We start from the raw sequence: 23,196 nt of genomic DNA on the forward strand, positions 1-23,196 counted from the left end.
TACTGTCTACGAATATATGTTCAAATTATCGTCATCTCTACATTTGCTGGCCAAACTTCACCTAGAGTTATGCGGTTATGAATTCCAATGCCAAACTCACTCTACTTAGACGGATCATGCTGGAGTAAGGAATCAAATGTAATTTAGGAACTATTTGGGGTTATATCAATGCAGGGAAAGAGACTGCATTGAAAACGCATTTTCTTTCTGACATTGCTCAGTAATGCTCATTATTTGCCTTATATAAAAAACATATTTAGTTGGAGACTTTTTCCCACATGCTATTCGAAGACTCTGCAAAACTGATCTAGCGCAGTAGCTAATCTGAGTCATCTGACTAAGCCACAAGTTGCGGACTGCAGAAGCCTCGGAGTGAACGCAAGTTGCCCACCAGTTAAAACATCGACGTCAAACAAATCACAACATTCAGAAGAAAAATACTTTTCTCTTATTGATTTTTCTTACACAGACAATACGTTCTATACATCACATCGCCAGTGTTCGCTGACATCAGCCTTCCTCCCCCAGAATACAACACCGAGTTTCCTAACCACTTCTGTTCAACATGGAAGATGAAGTCAACTCCTATTGCTCAAGGCAGACTGCAGAGTCAAAACAAAAAAAACATCAGAGAAAGGGAAAACAGAGAAAGATGCTTTAGATATTCATCTCATATTCACTGAGAAAACAGGAAAATCTTTATCTGTCTCTCGTCTCACAGTTTAAAAGGCTGTGAATTTTCTTTTGCCCTACCCACCCTAAAATTCAGAGCTCTTTATCCAAAGCTCTTCCTTTTTACCTTACTTCAGCCATGAAAAGTCTCTCAAGTACTGTCAGTATCAAACAAAAAACAGGTCTCTTCTTGACCCTATTTTATTCACACCTCTTGATCTCTTTCATTTCCTTTCATAAAAATTCAACACTCTGATACACTAGATCCCAAAGATAACATGACCTTATCTCCTTTACCTCTCTAATTATAACCTCTCAGATCTGAAACTCTACTTACGTTTTGTGCCTTTCTTGTCATTTTCTCCAAAATAAAGTCTCTGAGAACATCAATAGTTCTTCTCAGAGCTAAGTCTAGGTTATGAATTCATTCATCATTTATTTCATCTTTCAAAGGAGCCATTTTTTGAAATCCCATGAACGTAGATTTAAACAAACAAGCTAATACTTACAAAATGCTTAGAACCTTACTTGGCATCTGGTTAAGTGCGAAATAAGTGTCAGCTGCGACTACTGTTATGGAAATCTCTTACTACTTTCCCCGGCTTCCCCCATAAATATTCCTTTTTTTCCCAGTATGACTTTCTTTGGAATTTCACCCTCCTGGCCAGCTATATGCTGTGGGAAGAGGTGATGGTCAGACAAGATCAGTAAATCATAATCACTGGTCTCAAGGAGTTCAGCGTTCCCTAGGGATGAGCTACAGATGAATAATTTCACTGCAACACCACAAGAGCCTATTAACCACAGTTAGGAAGTGATAGACTGGGAGCACGGTCACAAGGAAGAAGGGACACTGAACTGTCACAGACAGGAGCGCAATGACCCATAGTTTGGAGGGATAAGGAGGCCGACTTTGGCTCAATAGGAGGAAGACATTTCGAATCATCAGGCTGCCCATCAACAGAGCCAGTTACCCTGAAAGTAAATGGCAACCGTAGTTTTCAGTATGCCAGGGATATTATAAAAACTAAAGAGATCCAACACAAAACGAGTCACCAAACTTCCTGAACAATCTACCAACAGCAGAGTAATAATGGAGGAAAATATTCTTGGTCTTATTTGCAGGCGCACACACAGCACCACAATCAGCCTGACAGTAGATCCAACACGTAACTACAGAGAGGGTGAAGGTGAGGCAAGCCAGTTGACCCGGGTCCAATCAGTGCACTTGGGAGTAGGAAAGCCAGAACCCAAGCCCAAATCATTTGATACAAAGATGCTTTTACCACACCACACTTATAGTGAAAGATGGAAGGCGCAGGTGGGCTATGAAGAGAGAGACATAGGATTTCTTGTCTAAACTGAGTTAAAAGGGGCGTTGTTAATAATTACACAAGGAACACCAGCGTAAACCAGGCCACGTGGTCACCCCAGCCATCAGTGGGCAGTTACGTAAGAAGAAAGGTGAGCCAGAGACTGCCCGAGGCAGGAGCTGTAGCCAGGATCTAGAGTGAAACCAAAAGTAGAAATCATCAAAGCCGTAGTTCTCAACCAAGTCCCCAAGCAACATTTGGCAACGTCTGAAGACATTTTCAGGCGTCACAACTAGGGGGTTGGTGCTAACAGCATCCAGTGGGCAAAGACCAGGGACCATGGGAAACACCCCAGGATGCACAGGACAACGTTTTCCAGCCCAAACAGTCAAGAGGGCCAAGACTAAGAAACCCTGTATTAAAAATTAAAAGATCTGACTGTATAAACATATGAAACATCTGCACTTCAAAAACAACCCCAAAAAACTGCAGAAAATATTCCGACCTTACGTGAGAAAAAGTTAATCCAATCTACGTACTTCGAGACTTCTTAAACAAAGGCAAGCATCGGACAGCAAAATGGGCAAACAGAAATGGCAAATAAGCATTTAAACAGTCTCCCCAAATAAAAAACCACTCTACCTCCTGAGGAATCAAAACACTTTGAATTAAAAGGACACATCTAAGGTCACCTATAAACCCAGCATAGATTTTCCAATACGCAGCGTCAGTGATGAGCTGTCACACACTGCCAAGTGGAAGCGTAAGTTGATTTGAAGCAAACAAACAAAAAAAGACCTTCAGGGAAGAAATTAAGCTGTACTTAAAATACATATCTTTTTTAATTTTAACTTTTTATTTTGAAAACTATGTATCTTTTAATACAGGGGCACAATTCCAGGAATCTACCTAAAGAAATAGTTGTGGACATGTTCAAAGATTCAGCTACAAGAATTTCAGCTCAGCATTATTTATTTGGGCAAAAATTGAAAATCCCTAAAATGTCAAATAAGGAGAAACCAATTAAACAAATCATGGTATATCTATATAGGACTCTTAAAATCATGCTATATAGCAAATATCGACATGGAAAGACATTCATGACATACTACTTAAAAGAAAAAATATATAGAAAATATACATATTATATATATATCATTTCTGTGAGAAATTAATATGAAGGTATGTGCGTGAAAAAAGTCTGCACAGTAATAACACAAATCACAATGGTAAGTGGTGGATCTATTTGGGTGCTGGGATACAAGCTACTAGAGCAGTGGATCTATTTGGGTGCTGGGATGCAAGATACGAGGGCAGGGATTTTTGCTTTTTCTCTGCTGTGACTCACACAAAACAGTGCCTGGCACAAGGGGACATAAAATAAAAAATGTTACTGTTATTTTTACTTACAGTTTCTCACTGATGTGCAATAAACACTTTATTTTCATCATAATTTTAAATGTTGCTTTTAAAAAGAATAATTCAACGGCAAAACAAAACGTTTTACAAACAGAAATGGAAATAATGCCACCTACCCCACAGGGTTGTGCGGCTTAAGTAATAATTTATGTAAATACGCTTTGTAAACTCTAAAGCATTGTATGAATATTAGAAATTAATTATTCTGCTAAGATCATACTTTCCAGCATTAAATCATTTTCATAAATGCTTTGGCTGGTAGCCTTTCTCTCAGCAATTTCACTTCCAGTATTTTGTCCTTTAAAAACAGAGGTGCGTGTGGCATTACTTGTAGAAGCAAAAAGTTGCAACCGTAGAGGATTGGCTGGGAAAGTTGTGGCACACCCATAAAATGGAATCACTGTTAAAATTCATCCTGTAGAAATGCACTTACTGACATACACTCTTGACCTTTATTAAAAAAATTCATATATGTGTAACATAAGTAAAATAATCCCCAATACAGCTTATTACAACAGTATCCGTTACGTCAAATAGCCAAGAGCTGTGATGATAATTTTCTGATAATTCTTATCTTTCAACTTGTTAATTCATTCTAATTGAATTTATTCAGCTTCTTCCTTTTGGTCTCTCGTTTTACAAGATTCGATCAGTCAAAGCCATCTATATAACATTTTATCTTCCAGTCGCTGAATTTTATGGATTGCTTTCATCCTTGGCTTGCTTTTTATTCCAATTTTCATTAAAAACATGTTCATTGTGAAACCATGACCGTTCTCTTAGCCAGGGAATATGGGAGGGCAGCAAAGGGTAGGAGCAACTTGGAAGAGATGGCATCATGGTTTACAGGAGGGACAAAGGAGCAGGGCTGTCTGAACCTCACTGTAAGACTGTTTTGATGCTTAAAATTGTAACAGAAAATTAACTTCATTTGAAATAGATGGATCCTTCTCCAAAAAGCTGGTAACACATTGTAAACACCACAATGATGTTCGGCATCACCGAATGAAAACACTCATGTTTTTCAGACTACCGACTCACGCATGCACTCAGCCAAGCTGTTTTCCTGCTGGTAACTTGGACGCCAGTTTTAAAACCGTGCCAACTCCTCTTGGGTGTTCTGGTGATGAAAATGACTTTCCTTACATTTTAGCCAAGACTTTTCCACCACAGCATCTTATGAGAAAGCCACAAGGCTGGGGCACCCCACAATGACCAGGCGGAGGGAAAAAACTATTTTAGAGAATCACTTTGATGTTTAAAATAATACATAATAGGGAGGGGAAGATGCATTAAAAATAATGTGCTAATTAATTTTTTGATATATTCTGACTCCACACACCAAGTTTACTGAATACTGAATTTTTGATTTTTTTTTTAAGCTGGATATGCTTGTTTAAAATACACTGTTTTGCATAGTGGTGGTTTAAAACGCAAACAAGTCAAACCAAAGAAAGAACAGCACATAATAATGTAAGCGCAGGGGAATGTACCTGAAGTGGGTAAGAGGAGAAAGTCTGACGGCCCTAAAACACTTCCTAACCCCGAATCCTGGTCATTTGAGGCAGATACTCTAACACTCTCTCCCCTGAAAATATGTGAAAACCTTTCGCCTCAATAGAAAAGACAAATTGATTCTGTGTCCCAGACCTTGTAGGACACAGGTTCACAGGACCTTCCCAGTTACAGGTGCAAGCCTGGAAGGTTTTTTTTTTTTTATGTGACAATATCATCATCTAAGAAGTAACAAAATCGTGATCCAGCTGAAAGGTGACACACTGACCTGATTGATGGAGTTGGCAGCGCAGGAAGCCAGGCCAGTTCCGACAAAAGTCAGCAGGAAGCAGGGCCAGTCAAAAGGTGCTGGGGCCAAGGCAAATCCGGCTGAGGTGGTGCTGACCACAAGGGCTGCAACACAGAAACAGAGCAGAGCTCGTCACCACGCAGGGCCAGACGGTAACGGCCAAGCAAGCCCCCTCCATGTGAAACAATCCACTACAACAACATGACCTGTAGGCTGATCTTTCATTAAAAAAAAAGTTTTACAAAACATTTTTCTGATTATAAAAACTATATGTGTTCACTATAGAAAAACGTCAATTTTCCTTTAACTCCATTACACTCAAAAGTGAAAAATAAGATAGGTATTTCAGATCCAGTCATTCACTTATTCACTCGACAAACATTTACTGCACACCTAACCCACAATCGGTACCGTGCTGGACATGAGGCATTGTTCTGAGCAGGTCAGGCTCTTTTTTGCCTCAAGGTCCTTGTACTTTTTGTTCCCTCTGCCTCTTCCCATAACTGGATCCTTCTCGTCCTTCAGATCTTGTCTTAAATATCACGTCTTAGGGAGAACTTCCCTGACCATCTCACGTGCGGGAGGCTCTCCCCAGGTACATCACCCTTCAATTTCCCTCCTGGTACTTGTCACACTCCAGCGCCTCCATGGAATATAAGCCCGTGGAGGCAGGAGCCCTGGCCATACCTACCTAGCAAGAGATGCGCAAAACTCAAGCAGCATCCTCCTTTGCGGAGGCTTGTCACTCTTTCCAGACATCACAACATCAACCGCTAAGCCTTACAACAGGCTGTGTTCTAGGATCAGTCATCTTGTTTTGCACAACTCAGCAGCCCTGAACATGGGTTCAGTGGCTCCTCACGTGTCACCCCATGTGTGGCGACAAGCCAGGACTGGGAGAAGAGTTCTCAACACCCAGGCTCCTTCCCAGCAGTACCCGAAGAACAAAGGGTCCATGGTGTCAATGCGGGAATTCAAAGGAAAAGAGACAGCAGGGTTCTCCCTCTCAAAGTGGAACTCAGTAAATTGCTTCTCTCCATAGAGTAAATCAGTTGAAATAATTCTTGACTCTATTTTGAGACCTTGAATCTTAGACCAAAAGTAGACTACTGGGCTTCCCTGGTGGCTCAGTGGTTAAGGATCCGCCTGCCAACACAGGGGACACGTGTTCGAACCCTGGCCTGGGAAGATCCCACATGCCACGGAGCGGCTAAGCCCGTGCGCCACAACTACTGAGCCTGTGCTCTAGAGCCCGTGAGCCACAACTACTGAGCTCGTGTGCCTAGAGCCCGTGCTCCACAACAAGAGAAGCCACCACAATGAGAAGCCCGCGCACTGCAACGAAGAGTAGCCGCCGCTCGCCGCAACTAGAGAAAGCCTGCATGCAGCAACGAAGACCCAACGCAGCCAAAAATAAACAAATAAAGTTATTTTTTAAAAAGTAGACTACTTATAAACATCTATGGTAAGTTAAAAGAGTGTAGAAAATCCATGATAACTTTCTCAATATATAATTAGTAAAATCTAGAGTCACCAAAATAAAAAACAACTTTAGATGTCTCTAAATATCCAGGTCAATATTTTGTATTGTGATTTATAAAGACGTTTTAAAAATCAATTACCACCATAGTGGAAAACATAGCAACACAGTCACTGAACTGTCAAGCTAAAAATACTGTAAAAAGAAAATTCACTTTGTTTAAAATTGAAAAAGGTATGCAGACACACAAAAGCAGTGTTTTTCTTTTTATTTGCCCCCAGAGCATGACTGGGTAATGGACAATAAACACAGAAAGCACATCAAATTTTTGACTGATGGGTCAAGTGGTAAGTTGAGAAGAGACAGAAAGCAGTTTACAAAAGAATGACAGAGAGAAAAGGACAATGTTTTTTTTTGTTTTTTGGTTTTTTTTTTGTGGTACGCGGGCCTCTCACTGTTGAGGCCTCTCCCGTTGCAGAGCACAGGCTCCGGACGCGCAGGCTCAGCGGCCATGGCTCACAGGCCCAGCCGCTCCACGGCATGTGGGATCCTCCCGGACCGGGGCACGAACCCGTGTCCCCTGCATCGGCAGGCGGACTCTCAACCACTGCGCCACCAGGGAAGCCCAGGACAATGTTTTAGTAAGACTTAGCAATGATTAAATTTACAAAATGGAAATACTGCCTCATTTAAAAATATACAAATTGTAAACGGTAATATACATTAAAAAACGTGTATTTTTTTATAATACAGGGGCCATTATTTTTTATAATACAGGGGCCAGTATTACTAAAAAGGAAGAAATCTGAATTTTGTAACACATTTCTAAAAAAAAGATCAAAAGCTAACAAAGAATGTATTTATACTTACTTCATCAAAGCAATTAATTTAAAGAAAGGAAAAGAAAATTGATAAATTGTAAAACTGACCAAAGCAATACTCTCACACAGCACTGCCACAATGGTAATTAAACTGTTCATTGATTTCCTGGGATTCATTACATGGAATCATTTTGCAGCACCAGGATCTCATTAACAGTGAATGTAATATATTCTTTCATTCACAGCACTTGAAATTATATTTTATTTGGTAATCTCATATTGTCCCTTCACAAATAAACATAAAATCAATGTCGCCAATGAAGTGTGACCCATCCAACAGAAGCCCAGAAGCGCTGTCCTGCAGGCCCAGGCGTGACTCTGGAGGTCCAAGGAAGAGGGATACCCCTACCCCGATGCACCCACTCCCACCTGCCCCTGGCTCGTGGGTGGAGGTCCAGCCCAGACACAATCACCGCCATGCAGAGACTCAGCAGCCACCTAGGGAGGTGCATGGTGACAAAGGCAGTCCTGACACCTAGCACAGCTGCAGCTCTACCCACAACTCTTTCTGGAACCATCAGGCTGGACCTAAGACTGGTCAGGGCCACGTCCTCCCAGATGCCGTCGCTGACAAGGAGTGACCAGATGCAGTCTCTGGTCTGCCTGTCTCCTCCAGGGAGAAGCTCTCTATAATTAAAAACAGCTTGTTAGATTTTCAAACGGTCGCAAGCAGGCACACCCTGGCTGGCCTAGAAGAAAGCAAGCCTCCCCGTGTGAGCTACCTGAGGACCACATGGCAAAGAAGCCCAGGCGGCCGCTCGGAGCAGAGTGGTCCGGGGACCTCAGACGCAGAGATGCAAAGGTATGAGTTCTGCCAGCGGCCCCCGAGCCCCAGGGGAGAAGCACGGCCCCGGCCCACAGTGATTTCAGCCCAGGGGGACCCTGAGTGGAGGATCCGGCCAGGCCACACTTGGACTTCCGACCTTTAGGAACTACAAAGTAAGAACCTCGTGCTGTTTTAACCTGCAAAGTTTGTGGTATCATGGTTTGCAGTAAGAGAAAACGTGTGATACTGTAACAAGGGTGGCACTTAAGGAAGACTAGACTTCAGGACAGAGAGGACTGACCGGAGTGGAGGAAAGCTCGCTCAGGACCCATGCAAAGGCCACTGCAGGGAACCAGGTGGGCAGAGAGAGGACCTGGCAAGGGTGGCAATGGTGCAAACACAGGTGGCATGAGGGATCTTAAGGCAGTGACACGGGCCTTCAATATGGAATAAGCGGAATGGGTACAAGCAGAGGAGCGAAACGCAATTCAGTGACTCCAAGAATAATAAAGCCCTAAAAGGTCAGAGGGAATTTAGGGTCAACTAGTCTCATCTCTGTCCTAATGGAGGAATGGACACTATCCCTGGATCTGGCAACAGGAAGCGGTTTCTCCCCAGGCAGCCCTGCACAGAAGGGCTCCAGCTGTGGGATGGGTCTCTCTCTCTCTCTCTCCCAGATCAAGTCAGGACGACTCCCTCTGGATAGAACCCTTGTCTCTGGAGCAACACCGAGTTAACCTCTCTTAGTACAACCTTCAATCATGCAAATGCCACTACCCACAGCCTCTGTCTCTCCAGGCGTACTGTCCACGGGACCAGCCATGCGGAGCCTCCATGCTCCTGTCCACACTGAGGGACACCTTTTAGAGAAACACTAGTTTCTAGTATAACAAAAGCACTCAGCACAGTGCCTGGCAAGTAATAAGGGCTTAATAAGCAGTGCTCTTGGTAATTATTAAAATGCGCTTCAAGATGATGTATTTTTCCAGCCACTATGCTTAGACTTAATATTTCAAAGTGGTGTCTTAAGGAACTCTGAGAAACAGCAAAACACTTCACACAAGCTCCACGCGCCTCTGTCTTAGAACGTCCAGGGGAGTGCCCGGAGTGCAGTCCTTAAGAAATGTGGACTAACCATGATAGTGATAAAAACAAGACTTACATTTGTGAAGCACTTTGCAATGCCAAAGTGCCCTTACATTTATTTAAATCCCGGAAACACTGCACTTATGGGAAGAAAACATGAGAACTTGCACTTATATTTGACTTCTCAACCCTCTCTTTTAAAACACACACTTTGTATATCTTAAAATGAATATAATACATTGGTGTAAGAATACATGAATTTTACTTACAAGTAACTTTACATTTTTGTTATATATGACATATTTATATACAATAGCATAAACATTTTATAAATATACACACGTGCACTTAAAACTGTTTTACTGATAAAGTACACGACTAACAAACTTTGCAGAAGCTTGCTCTAAAATGAAAAGCAAGGCAAGCATTGGTGGGTATTACGTCTGATTTTATACACGGAGATCCAGGCGTCAACCAGCGGCAGTGAACTCAATCTACCGTCTAACCCAGAGTCATACGCTTTAGGCATAATATTTGGCTCTCTGCTTTATGGGATGTACTGTAGCAAGTACTCCAAAGACTCATTTTCAGAAGAAAGTTCCGCTAAAGGAAGGGAAGATATACACACGCACCACCCAGCTGATGACAAAACCACCACCAGGCCAGCAGGGCTCGCAGGACACCGCGTACCTGCGCATAACCCACGACGCCCCTGCAGCACGGGTCTCAAGGGGGACGGCCACAGGTCCCAGAGGAGGGAGCCCCGCGCTGCGGGGACGCCGCCTGCACGTCCTGCGTGCCCGTGTAGCCAGGCTCCCCAGCTCCAGCTCGCAGTGTGCTTTCCAGGGCAGCCGGGAGCCACTGAAGGGTTTCGCCTTTTCCAATAAGCAATACGTTTTCCCGCAGCAGCAGCTTTGTCAGGAACGATTTTTTTTTTTTTTTTTTTTTTGATAAAGGCTCAATACTCTGAGAACTGTTGGTCTCTGAGCGTAAGCACAATGGAGCTGCTTTCTCTTCTGAGATCGTCATTTAGAAATAACTCTAACGATTATATTAACACACTGGTCATCTACATCCTGCTTTATCTCTGTCTTTCAAGGCCTCGCTATTTTTCAGCCCTGGCCCCAAAAGAATTAAGTGAAAAACAAAACTCCAATAAGTCAATTTGGATAGTTATCAACTCTGATAAAAGATCTGCTCAAAAGATTGAAACCACTGGCTAAATGAGAGTTTGAGATTCTCTATAGATTTCAAATTATCCTTGTGATCTATTACATCTCATTATCCTTGATAGCAGATACTATGCAATATTATAACCCAAATCCTACAAGCCTGTGATGAATCTCTCGAAAGCTCTTTTATGTACAAAGCTGCCCAAGAACAGGCGGTTAATGAATTTGTACGTGGTTTTGTTCACCGGTGGCTCCAAGCAATGGAATGTTTTTGTTAGCAGATCTCAAAGTTCAAAATTATACAACTTAATTCAGAGGCAAGAATTAAGTTTTTCCTGATTTTCAGACGAGCATGTATTTTTACTTGGTAGCTGTACTTAATGATTTCTTCCTCTCTCTTCATTTCTGTTAACACCGTAAGCTTCAAATGGTTCAATGTCTAATTTAAGAGTTTTTAGCCTCCACAGCTTGGCCGTGTTCCGCGACCGTCCCAACGGTTATCTTACCCACACGTGTATGGAGGAAGGTGGCGACTTCTACGCTTATTGTTATGTTCAGATGAAAAGTCAATTGATGAGAGACACGGTACTTTCTTCTCAGCTACATTAAAGCCTGTCAATCAGGGGGTAACTGATTACAAACCATAGCCACTTCTGGTTAAAAGATAAAGACTTTTTAGTGGAGATTTTTAATAACACAGCTGCAAAACTAAGAACTTGCCGGGCCTTCTAGTTTTCCCCTTTCTTTTTTTCATACTCAGTGACCAGAGCTGGTCTTAAAAATCCTAAAACCAAATTAAAACCCCTAACTTCAAATTTACTGAGCAACACTGTTACCAAAAGGAAACATTTAAGTACAGTCCCGAGGAAGCGCTGGGTTTGCACCCAAACGGCATTCAGAAAAGGAAGATGAAATTGCTATCAGGTCGGTGACACACATAAATAAAACACATAAATAAAAGCTGTTTATATCCAAGTTAATTATGCAACACCGAGTGAGGGCCTAAGAGTGTTCTTTCAATCACAGTTTTTCCTTGAACCATCAAAGATTTTCTACTTTGTCATCCTATTTTTAGTTTTCCTTTTCAATAAAGAAATTTTTCTTTTCAATATACTTCATAACCAACACCTTACAACCTTTGTAACTAACTAAAAAACGTTTCCATAAAACTGATGCTTATCAAGCTTTTAAGAAGTAAAAACACTTTTTGAAAAATGAGTTTGGCAAGAAGAAACTGTTAGTTGAGCACTTTTCATTAAAATAACGAAGATTTTTCTCAGTTTCCTATCAATGACAACAGGTGAAGGTGACACTCTACAAAGCAGACAGAGGAAATCTAGGGGCCCCAGGTCATCTAGTTCAAGTACAATACTTTTCAGTCACCACTAAACATTTCAACTATTATATCATAGGAAAATAATTATTTGTAATTAAAAGGCTAAGCTGTTCCAAATTCTACAAATGGTGGCAACAGAGTTCATTAGTTTTCTTTTTTTCCCATCGAGCTTCTGCTTTTTGAGCACCTATTATGGGCAGAACAGGAGCGAGGCCCTGGCAATGCAACAAGGCAGGAAGATGGATGTGGTCCCAGGCCTCCTGGTGCCCACAGGCTGGGGAAGATTCAGACAAGCCAGCAGGCATGGCCACAGAGCGTGGGAGCATGTCAGAGGGTGCAGTTGCGGACGGATGCCGTGAGGGAGGTGAAGGGCTCCCGACCGAGTGCCCGCTCACACTGAGCTCAGAGGTGTGACCGAAGGCTGAGGAGGAGCTGGCCTGCGATGGGGAAGCGGGGAGACTTGACTGCGAGAGGCAGGGCGACGGCAAGGACAAGGCCGCAGGGTGACGGAGCGCCAGACAGACCTACCCTCCTCCCCTGCCCGTGTGAATGCAGATAAAAAGCGGGCCCCTGTATTTTTTTTTTAGCAAATCACTGATATGTTAGCACTCCTCTTTTCATTCTTAACTTCCCAATTCACTATCCACCCCCTTAAGATATAAAAAAATAATGGTATTGAGCAAAAACTACTTTTAGTACTTAGAGATAACCCTGTAACATTCTTTTAAATTCACTTCTGTAAGTTTTTCGTTCCTTAATCTTAATAAATGAGATGCTACCATGTTTTGCTTTGAACTGGAAACCAAGCCCTTGATAATACCCCCAAGTGCTAATTAGGCACCTGGGCATTTCTGACCTGCAGGGTTGGGAAGCAATCGTCTCGTCTCCTCCAGAGATGCATTAACCCGCCCTCCACAGAGGAGGGAGGCCTGCTTGCGTTTGCAGAGTCTAAGAGGACTCCCAGGTGCCACGGTGATGGAGCCGTCCACTGATGGGGGGGAGGGTCGGGGGAACAGGCAGAGGGGAGAAGAGGCAATGACAGGTGAGAATTCAGATAAATTCGGTTTGCAGGAAGTTGCTGAGTTCCCACTTGATGAGAACTAAAGCTCTATTTTTTTCTGAAATGGAAAGCAAGGTAGTTTGCTGAGAATGAAGATGAGGTGGTACAGAGGTGGTGAATGAGTTCTCCAGGTAAGAAGAGCTCCTCAAATATGTTCTGGGGACCATGCCTACCAGGGCCCTCTGTTAAAATACAGATTCCTAGGCCCCATCCCAGACCTTGAGGGAAGGGGCTTATGGAGATGAAGCCCAGAAATCTGCATTATAACAAGCGATTCGAGGAGTTTCAGAACCACTAAAGATAGTGAAGTCCCCTAGGTCGATGATGGAATTTGGGGTGAGGAAGAAAACTTAGGATGCCAAAGCCTTCAGTGACTGTTAAATGCAACAAAGAAAGGAAAGAGGAAATTCCATGGGACCACCTGGCTCGTTCCCTTGTTTAGCTCAAGTTTCACTGTCAACCTAAAACCTACACTTGTCAAGGTAGTCTTGGGCTGGGTGGCCTTCCTCACTGTACAGTCCAGGGTTGACAACTCCCCAGCACAAACTAGGAGTCTCAAATGTGTATCTGATTATCAAGACGACAGGGAAAGACTGCCGACAGATGGCTACACGTCCACAACCACCACTGGGAAAGTGCATGTTGAGGTGGCAAAGCAGTCTTCATTTAAACACATTACATGTGAAGTGCACGTGTGGTGTAGTCCCAGAGCAGACCTAGGGGTGCTGTTCTATTTTCTTTGGAAAACTGGGGGTGAAGAGGTGGGCAGCCCTGCATCCTCTTCCTGGGAGGGGATACACTGCATAATGAGACAGCCCGGGGGGTGCTGTGAGAATACAGAGAAGCTGGATACTGACAGAGTTGACTAGGCTGGACTTCAGATGCTTTGGCTTTTTCAATGATAGAGGAAAGAATTTTTTACAACCTCCCTTTTAGCTGTAAAGCCATGCTGTACAGTCCTGGCCAATGAGATATAAGGAGACATTCCTATCAAAAGCTTCCCTTCCCAAGTAAAAAGGCAGCACGGCTTGAGGGCTCTTAGTTCCCTAACCAGGAATCGAACCCACATCCTCGGCAGTGAAAGTGTAGGATCCTAACCACTGGACCACCAGGGAAATCCCTAAAAAGGCCAAGTCTCATAAGGAGGCTTCTGCTTTTCTACACCATCCCCTTTCTTCATTCTTTCTGCCTGGAACATAACATGATGATGGGGGAGTGGCAGCTATCTTGTGGTCTTGAGGACAAAAGCCACAAGCTAATGACAACAGAGGAAAAAACAGCAGCCAGCTATGTAGACAACATCCTTGAGCACTAGTTCTGGGCTCCTAATTTCAGACTCAAGAGAGTAATAAACCTCTCTTGAGGTTTATTACAAAAGAGTAATAAACCCTTTATTTGCTTAAGTCACTGCTCTTCAAGTTTTCAGTTACATGGAGCTGAGCCCATTCTCAACTCATAGCTTTTTCTCCTTCTCTTCTTTAAAGTCGTCAATGTTTTTTTGAGAATGATTATCATCCACGTGAAATTTATCTCTACATTCTTCGAGCATCTACCACACCTCTTACACTTACAATCAATCCAAATAACATCAAACTGAATTTAAAACAATTATATCAATAGAAAACAGAATAGCCGAGATAAATGCATTTTTCATCTAACTTAGAACACTGGCTGAGGCATCTACGTGGCCCACTCCTACCAGAAACCAAATGAAATGATGGAATAAAAATGAAAATTGGAGAAAAACCTACATCAGCAATAAATTAAGTAAAGAGACGATACTAAAACCCTCAAGAAATGTTTGTTAAATACAGTGCAGATGAGTTGAAATTGAAGACAGTTGCTGAGAGCTGACTTATTACTTTCACTATTTGAATAGTAGAAAATTAAGTAGAAAATTAAGGTAGTAGACTACCTTAATACCAAGTGGGAAGAAAATGGATAAATATGGGAAATAAAGGCTATCTGACGGGACCCTGTCTTCCTGGCTGGTGTGGAGGGTGAGGGGCCAGAAGCAGAGGCCAGGGTGGACCACGGCGACATGGACCCACTTCATGCAACAGCAGGACTGTCTGGAGGCAGCTGCATCACAGCTGGAGGGAGAGAAGAGCAGTCACACCAGAGAGAAAGCAGGGCCTGGCCCAGACATACTTCTCACAGAGCCGAGGCAGAGATGAATCTGAGGACCTTAACCCAACGAGCAAGCCCCACACCAACACTGCTCCTGCACAGCGGGTATGCCCAGCAGGCGGGGGCACTGGGGCAAAAGCTGGGCACAGACACACTGTGTGCTGAGCATGGAAGCGGATGGCACGAGAAACCAGACTTGGGAAAAAGTAGGATGCTGGCTCTGTGGTTTCAAAAACACGTTGGAAAAACCTTTTCAGAGAGAAAGTTCCCTTGCTGGTTGCCTCTGTGTCTCCTTTGGGCCACAGGAATGTTTTACCAGTAATGGAAACTGAGAGCCTCTATCCTCAAGCTTAAAATGCAAGAGAAGTCCAACAACACCACGTCAAACTGGGTGGTAGGTTATCATGTGCTTTTGTGTCTTCAGACAACACTACTCATTAAAAGAGAAGGTCATCAAAAACAGGGTGAGCGCAGGGACACAAAAAGATATGCACAGAATCAGAATTTTTTAAAAAGTACAGAAAGCATTTACATTATGATCTTACTTTTGTTTAAAAAGCAAAAATATCTGAATGGCATGTATAGAAAAACGTTCTAGAATACACCAAAATCATCAAAATGGTTATTATTTTGAGAGGGTAGACTTATAAGGAGATTCCATTCGTCTTACTTTTGCTTATCTATTTGTTCTAAAAGTAAACACTTACTAATAAAAATACTGCTTTAACATTTAACAAGTATATAAATATTAAGGTATTTATTTCAAAATATATATTAAAATTTTAAAAATTAAAATTCTACTCAACTAATATTTTTATGAAAATGAGAAAAATCCTTTACGCAGTATCTCAGAGCTGATGATTACAGTACGTTGACTTTTAAAAACTACAAGCAATCTAAAATAAAATTGTATCCTCTATTCTTGTTTTTTTTTTTTTTTTTTTTCCTTTTAATAAAAAGCAGCATTCTAGGTTCTAGGGGAAAAAAGATCTATACACTGACAGACTGTAGTTTATATCAGTTCCATGGACAGCCCAATCTATTGGTTCCAATAAACAATCTATTTTAGTATTCTGGTCTCAGAAAATGTGCTGTAGCTTTTCAGCACAGACATTATTCAGGAAAAAATTTCTGCTTTTTATTGACACATATTAAGTATAAACTCAGCTGAATCACCAAAGCTTCTTATGATCCTAATCCAAATAAAATTTCTTCACCCCAGTGTGGTCCTTGCAACAAACTCCAAAAACATACTGTAAATAGCTCAGCTGGCAAGAGAAACTCAAGGGAGACATATTATTACTTCTTTATAAACTCAGTCTTACTTCCTTTCACAGAAAAAAAATCTCTTTAAATGGCATTATCTCCTGCAAACTTTGGCCCAGATCCTGGCATAAATGCCAAAGCATCATCCCACTGCCACCCTCTTATCCTACAAAGGAAATGCAAAGATGTCACTGTGTGGCTCTTCACTTAAATCTATAGTTAGTTATCCTCGGCGTATTTCAGCTATAAACAGAAGGAGGCAAAGAAAGGAAGACTAGTTCTCTAAAAGTGATCACTGACTCCCAGGTATTTCTGTCTCGGCTATCATCAGCCATAAACGAATTGCCCAAGATATTAAGAGTCCAAAAGAAATCAATTTATAGATACCAGGGATTTTCTTTAAAAAAAAAAAAATCCTGCTGACTCCAAGACGTGTGAATTCAAGTAATAAAATAAACAGGGAGGTAAGAGGTCAAATAAGAGGGTCGGGGTCACCCGAAGGGTGCTGCCTCTTTAAATGGAATAAGCAGAAGGAAATGACTTTAATTCAATTAGCTCGTCCAGAAGCCTGGGGCATGGAATATATAAAATGCTCCGAGGACAAATTTACTGCCCAGGGCTTTTCCATCTGTGGCTGCAGGGGAGGCTGCTGCTCTCTGCCCCCTCCGAGATGTATACCTCGCCTGTGCACATCTCTCCTGTGTGGTCCAGAGCCCCCAGATGGCTGCTCCCGTGCCAGTGGTGGCAAGGGCTGCTCTGGCTCACGGGAAGTAAGGCGCGAGCTCTCCCACATCCTCCAGGCCACTGGGGCTGGGCCTGGCCCTCTGCCTGTGCAACCCTTCCTTCACTTTCTCGAAGGGTGGTCCAGGACCACCGGCATCACATCATCTGCATGCGTGCCAAAATGCAGAGCTTTGGGTCCGGTCCCAGGCCTCTGGGAGTTGATCTCAGGGGACAGCAGAAGCCCCATTTGAACACACGTGCCACGTATGCTCCTTAGCAACTGACACCTGGGGACTGGTAAGTCGACAAGCAACATAAATAGAGCACAACATGTACCATTGAAGAAGGGATGTAGTCATTACTTTAGATTTCAGACACCATGTTTTAAATATCAAACCCTGCATCTGGAATGCCTATTCAGATATACAGCACTATAAGGTACAGAAAAGGAAAACCAATACAACATCTGGTATGAAGGGAAGGAAAATGTGCCCCCAGCCCCCCCCAAATGATCCTAAACCAGTTATCATCCTTTCCTATCTGTCCCTAAAGAAATAAGCATTATGAAAAAAACTTGAAGACGTTATTTTAAATTAGTAATTTAAAGTACCTCGTTTGAGACTCTAACAAGAGACATTGATAATTAGTTCCTGACTTTGCAGGCTGTCATCGCTGACTTCCTAACTGCCAAATAAAATAACTTCATAGCCAGGCATCTTAGGAGACCTCTACCATTTAAGTGTTGATCACTTCCTTTATGGACTGGCTTTCTTTTGGCTTCCGTGACAAAGCCACTTCCTCTTTCCCTTCCTCTGACCATTTATTTCCTTGCAGACTCCATTATACACTCTGCGCAATCCTTAAAAGGGGACATGCCCCAAAGTCCTGTCCTTGGCCTTCTGCTCTGGTCACTCTACACTTGACCCCTGGCAACCCTGCTCACCACCACGGCTTCACAGTCAACCCTACACTGAAGACCGCTTGCTCTTCTGGCCCAGTGGTCTAGCTGAGCTCCTGTCCTTCACAGCCAGTGCCCACTGGACCTCTCCACCTGGATATGCCAGCAGCAACTCGAATTCTGTGTGTCCAAAACTGTTCTCCCCCCAAACCTGGTTCTCCCTTCACTGTTCACATTCTTAAGTCTCAACACAACCATTCATCCAGTCTTCCACAGCAGAAGGCCCCAAGTTGTCCCAGAGCAGGGGCAGCAAACTCAAGTGCCTGCAGGGGCACCCAGGTGACGAAGTTATTTTATTTATTTAAGAAACAAGTGTATAGGTCTTAACATGGTCTCTTCTACACAATTTGCAGATGTCACCCCATTTAAAACTCAGTATTGACCTAGGAAGTAGGTATCATTATTATCCCTACTTTACAGATGGGTAAACTGAGGCACAGAGATGTATGGAACTTGCTCAAGGTCACTCAACCAGTGAGAGAGAGGATTTGAGGGCAGGGACTCCAGCCCAGAGGTCACTACTCTACGTTCTCTCTCAGAACTGGGCCGCGTGGAGGATAGCAAGGAGCACAGTGCCCAGGACCGGGGAAGGCTTGCTTCCCCTAACAGCAGTTAAGACTCCTTGCAAGTCTGTGTCCTAAACCTTCTATCTTATGGCCCCCAGCACTCCACCACGTCTACCTGAGGTTCTGTTCATTCCACTTCCTTAATATTTCTCTCTCTCTCTCTCCCCCCTTTTCTCCTTAACTCAGCCCCAAGTCATTTCTCAGTTGACCACCACTGATTTGTTTCCCATCATCCCTGCCTCTCACTAGTCCATGCTCTATAGCTGGGGTCAGCAAACTTTTTCTCTAAAGGGCCAGACAGGAAATAGTCCAGGCTTTCCAGGACATAAGTTTTCTGTGGCAATGACTCAATTCTGCTGAGGTAGCATGACACCAGCACAGAACCAACGGCTATGGCTGTGTTCCAATAAAACTTTATTTACAAAATCAGACAAGCTTTGCTCAACAGTGTAGTCACCAGCTTTCTTCGCAGAGAAACAATCTACATTCCCACACATGTGGGACAATCCCAGAGGCCCTACAAGAAGCAAAGCACAACAGTGAGCTGGGAGTCCCAGGGCCCATGTGTTCACTGCCCATCAAGCCCAGCAGTGCAGTCCTTCTTGTTTCCAGAACTGAAACGGAACACATTATCTTACTGCATCGTCACAGGGTAGTAGGTGTGAACACACAAAAGACAAGGAAATAAGCAGGATAAATATTCTGTGTTAACTGCAAATAAAAGAGAGACCATTTTTAGTACAATATGTTTAGGGCAATACTACTTACTATTCTGCGTAAACAGAATTCCAAAAATTTGATTTCAAATCCCAATTAAGTTGAAGAGAGGAAAAATACTAAGAGGGGACCCGTAGTTTCAAAATCATTCCTTTTGGGGCAATAACAAAATTAGCATTTTGTTTAACCAAAAAACAAACAAACAAAAAAAACCAAACCACTCTCAAGTAAGAATCTGACTAGACTGGAAAAACAAAGTACCTGTGAGTTTGATTTTGGACAGCCGAGCCAAAATTCCTGGCAAATCATCCACACGCAGCTTCATCTCTTTCCACTGCTTTTCTTCTTTTGTCTCTGTTCCCACAGCTATAGAGCCTTCAATTACTGGGGTGGGTTCGAGTTCTATTGATTCTTTTTCATTTGGCTTTCTGGACAGAGACAGGCTTGGGGGTGAAAGAGGTCTCATCTCGTATATTTCAGCTTTGGCCTCATCCAAAGATGCTTTTTCAAGGAAAGGAGATGCCACTGGTTCTGGCTTTGGTTTCATTTGCTGGTTGAAGCTTCTGTTCAGTTGTGTGACATACTGAATAAAAAAGGTACACGTTACTAGGAAACCAAGGCCCAAAATGCTCTTAAATGTTTATTCAGTAGCACCTTCCATCAGTCCAACTTGTAAAATACCTAAAAGATTTTCCTATACCTTTAAAAATACTCACTGAAGTAACTTGTGTTAGAGTGTTACATGGGAATCACTCTACTAAGAAATATGGAGAATACAGTTAACTGGTTTTTCAAATTCTACGGCTTAGAAAATCCTAGGAATTTAAGTTCCTTGAAAGAAAGATAAATTTATTTCATATTCATCTCCCCCAGAATTTCCCTCCATGTAGTACCAGAAACTGGAGGTTGCATATTCCAAATACAATGAAAAAGTTTTCTATAATCAAGAGCCAAGGCAACCTGTTGACTTTCCATGTTCCCAGGTGAACAGTGCATGCAGACTTACTCAGTGGGGGACACAACCCAGGGCTCAGTGACCTTAGGGCAGTGGGTGTGGGGAAAGAATTGGATTTTAGAGTCAGATAATCTCTATTACTTACTAACAAAAGGAGTAAGTATGACTAATATCCTTGAGGCACTTCACAGTTTCATATAACATATATCTTTAGAGTTTATTGAATACATATCTCATCCAATGTTCTCAAAAGTTGTTAAAAAAGACGGATCATTATTAGTATCTCTCGCTTTAATTTTCAGATGAGGAAACCAAGGCTCGGAAATAAACTGACAGAGAAAAGAATCAACAACTAGTTACTTATAGATGCTCCTGGGACTTGGAGCAACCTATCCTGATAACTAGTTAAGCAATTTTTCATTACATCACAAAGACTTGAAATTACATATACTCATCTTAGAAAGGAGTTACAAACTCATGAATGAATTCAGAGTTCTGTTTACATAAAAAAGGCATTAAACATATTTGAGTTTCTCTTCTAAACATCCATTATCCTCGATCCCCAACTTTAAAAGTCTGAACATTTCTGGAAATTAAAATCTCTCATCAAAACAATGTGCTTCATTAAGATTTTAAAAGTTAAAGTGGGCATTTTAAGTTAAAAAAAAAGGTGAGAGAAATGTCAAATAGGACTTCAGAGTATGAATTTGCTATTCTTTCCTGCTTGCACTGAAATCATGAGTTTTTAGCTGTCGTTTCTTCATCCTATGATTCTTTGCCATTTGAGAAAGTGTCAAATGTAAGTTACCACACTGCCGATACCACGAAGTCGACCTGGACAAAAGTCTACTGAGCTATATTACCAACGCCCACTGTAAAATGCCCAGCAAATCACAAACTCAATTTGTTTGAATCTGCTCAGAAGGGCATGTGTTTAAAAGACTTTTGAATACACTGCTGATGTTAGAAAACAGGAAGGTCACACGGTTAAAGCAATTATTTCTGTATTACTGATGTATTCACAGAACTTTAAAGAATTTAAAAAGTTGCATCATAACAGTTCAGCTTTTCCTAATTGTGGCCTAGTCAAAACATGCCAGTAGTTTTCAATCTTTTCCCAAACTTAATCAATAAGTTCAAGATCATACTTTAAAACTCAGACACCAGAATTATTCTGGTTTCAGTTAAGTATAAACAGAACAAGGGATTAAAGTTGTGGATAAACTTCAGACCACATGAAATAAAAGTCCTTTTCAAAGAGTACTTCTTAAAACTCTTCTTACAGTCCCCTCATACAGGGAAAGTAAAGGCAGGGAGCACAAAGTGAGGATGGTCTTCTCAACGTACCATGTGCCTGAGGAAGTTAAAGTGCTGAAATGTAACCCACTGTTGATTGACGTTCCTGAGAAGATGCAGGAACCTACGAGGTGACTCCTGCAAGGCTCTCCTTTCTAGATACCAGACACATCCTCCTACCCAGCCTGTAATAGAGAGGAAGGGGGAAAAATGTTAAAATCGTTAATACTTCTCACCAAGTGATGACTGGACCTACCCAGAAGCAGAGCCCACACCACGGTAAGCAACACATGAGTGATGGGTCAGAACTTTGAAATGACCTGATCCAGACCTGTGAATGAACGGTATTGATCAGCCCTGCTCACCGTTTAAGTGAGTGTAATTCTCCAGCAGGGCTAGGGAACACTTTCATCTCAGGATCATTAGGCTTTTATTATATCAAATGCTGAAATGACCAAACCATAGATCTTTTTAAGAATAAAATATAAGGCTTCCCTGGTGGCGCAGTGGTTAATAATCCACCTGCCAATGCAGGGGACACGGGTCCAATCCCTGGTTCGGGAAGATCCCACATGCGGTGGAGCAACTAAGCCCATGTGCCACAACTACTGAGCCAGCGCTCCAGGGCCTGCGAGCCACAACTCCTGAGCTCACGAGCCACAACTCCTGAAGCCCAGGCGCCTAGAGCCTGTGCTCTGCAACAAGAGAAGCCACCGCAATGAGAAGCCCGCGCACCGCAACAAAGAGTAGCCCCCGCTCGCCACAACTGGAGAAAGCCCGCGCACAGCAACAAAGACCCAATGCAGCCAAAAATAAATTAATTAAATTTTTTTTTAATTTTTAAAAAAGAATAAAATATAAAACAATCAGTTCAGTCACTTTTTAAAAAGTATAAAATAAGAAGCAGAATTTTTCTCAATAAATAACAGTAAACTGGAAGATATGTTTCAGATTAATATTTTGGCCATGTCAGGTAAGCCAAGGAAAAGGGAGAGGAAATAGCTCTCAATAAAGTATGAGTCTATGAACCTAGTTAGGAAGAAGCTATTTTTGTTGTATCTGAATTTGGCTTTTAATCATTTCTCTCTAAACCTTCTCTCAAACATCAACAAATCCAATGCTTCCATGTAAGGCCTCATCCTGGGCAAGCCTTCAACAGGACCACAGCACAGACCCCCCCACACACCTTTCTTTTAAGTCTCTCCTTCCATGGCTTCCATGACCCTAAGGACCCCTGGTTCTCCACCGCCCGCAACTTATCAGTTCTCGGGTTCCTGCGGTGGCTCCTCTTGCTGTGTCAGCCACGTGAAGGCAGCTGTGTCGTTGCTGTTCTGAGCACTACATACTGTCCCTGAACAAACGTAATTCCAGGGTAACTGTTCATCTTCAACCCATTTCTAGAGTCACTACGCCTCTTTCCATCTGCTGAGTATCTCCACGTGGATGGGTTCTAGTACGTCTCTGAGAATGTTACTCTCACCCTTATCTTTACTCTGTTCCCTACTGCTGATAGAACCATCGCCTACTTGAGATTCTAGGACCACTTTGAACTCTTCCTTCATCACCTAATAATCATCAACTCCAGTCAACTCGGAA

At 42.4% G+C, this 23,196-nt stretch overlaps 1 protein-coding gene across 2 annotated transcripts in view; it reads right to left on the reverse strand.

Moving 5' to 3' along the window:
- The window catches only part of COX10 (cytochrome c oxidase assembly factor heme A:farnesyltransferase COX10), a 109,136-nt gene that overhangs the window by 81,375 nt on the left and 4,565 nt on the right, over window positions 1-23,196 (reverse strand). For both annotated transcript variants that reach the window (XM_033848377.2, XM_073797281.1), the window contains exons 2-4: window positions 21,652-21,785; window positions 19,611-19,932; window positions 5,188-5,312 (exon numbers count right to left, since the gene is read on the reverse strand). In XM_033848377.2, the coding sequence (XP_033704268.2) occupies window positions 5,188-5,312; window positions 19,611-19,932; window positions 21,652-21,785 (581 nt within the window). The remainder of the gene's footprint in view (window positions 1-5,187; window positions 5,313-19,610; window positions 19,933-21,651; window positions 21,786-23,196) is intronic.

The sequence above is a fragment of the Tursiops truncatus genome, chromosome 20, assembly GCF_011762595.2.
Source record: "Tursiops truncatus isolate mTurTru1 chromosome 20, mTurTru1.mat.Y, whole genome shotgun sequence".
Taxonomy (NCBI): Eukaryota; Metazoa; Chordata; class Mammalia; order Artiodactyla; family Delphinidae; genus Tursiops; species Tursiops truncatus.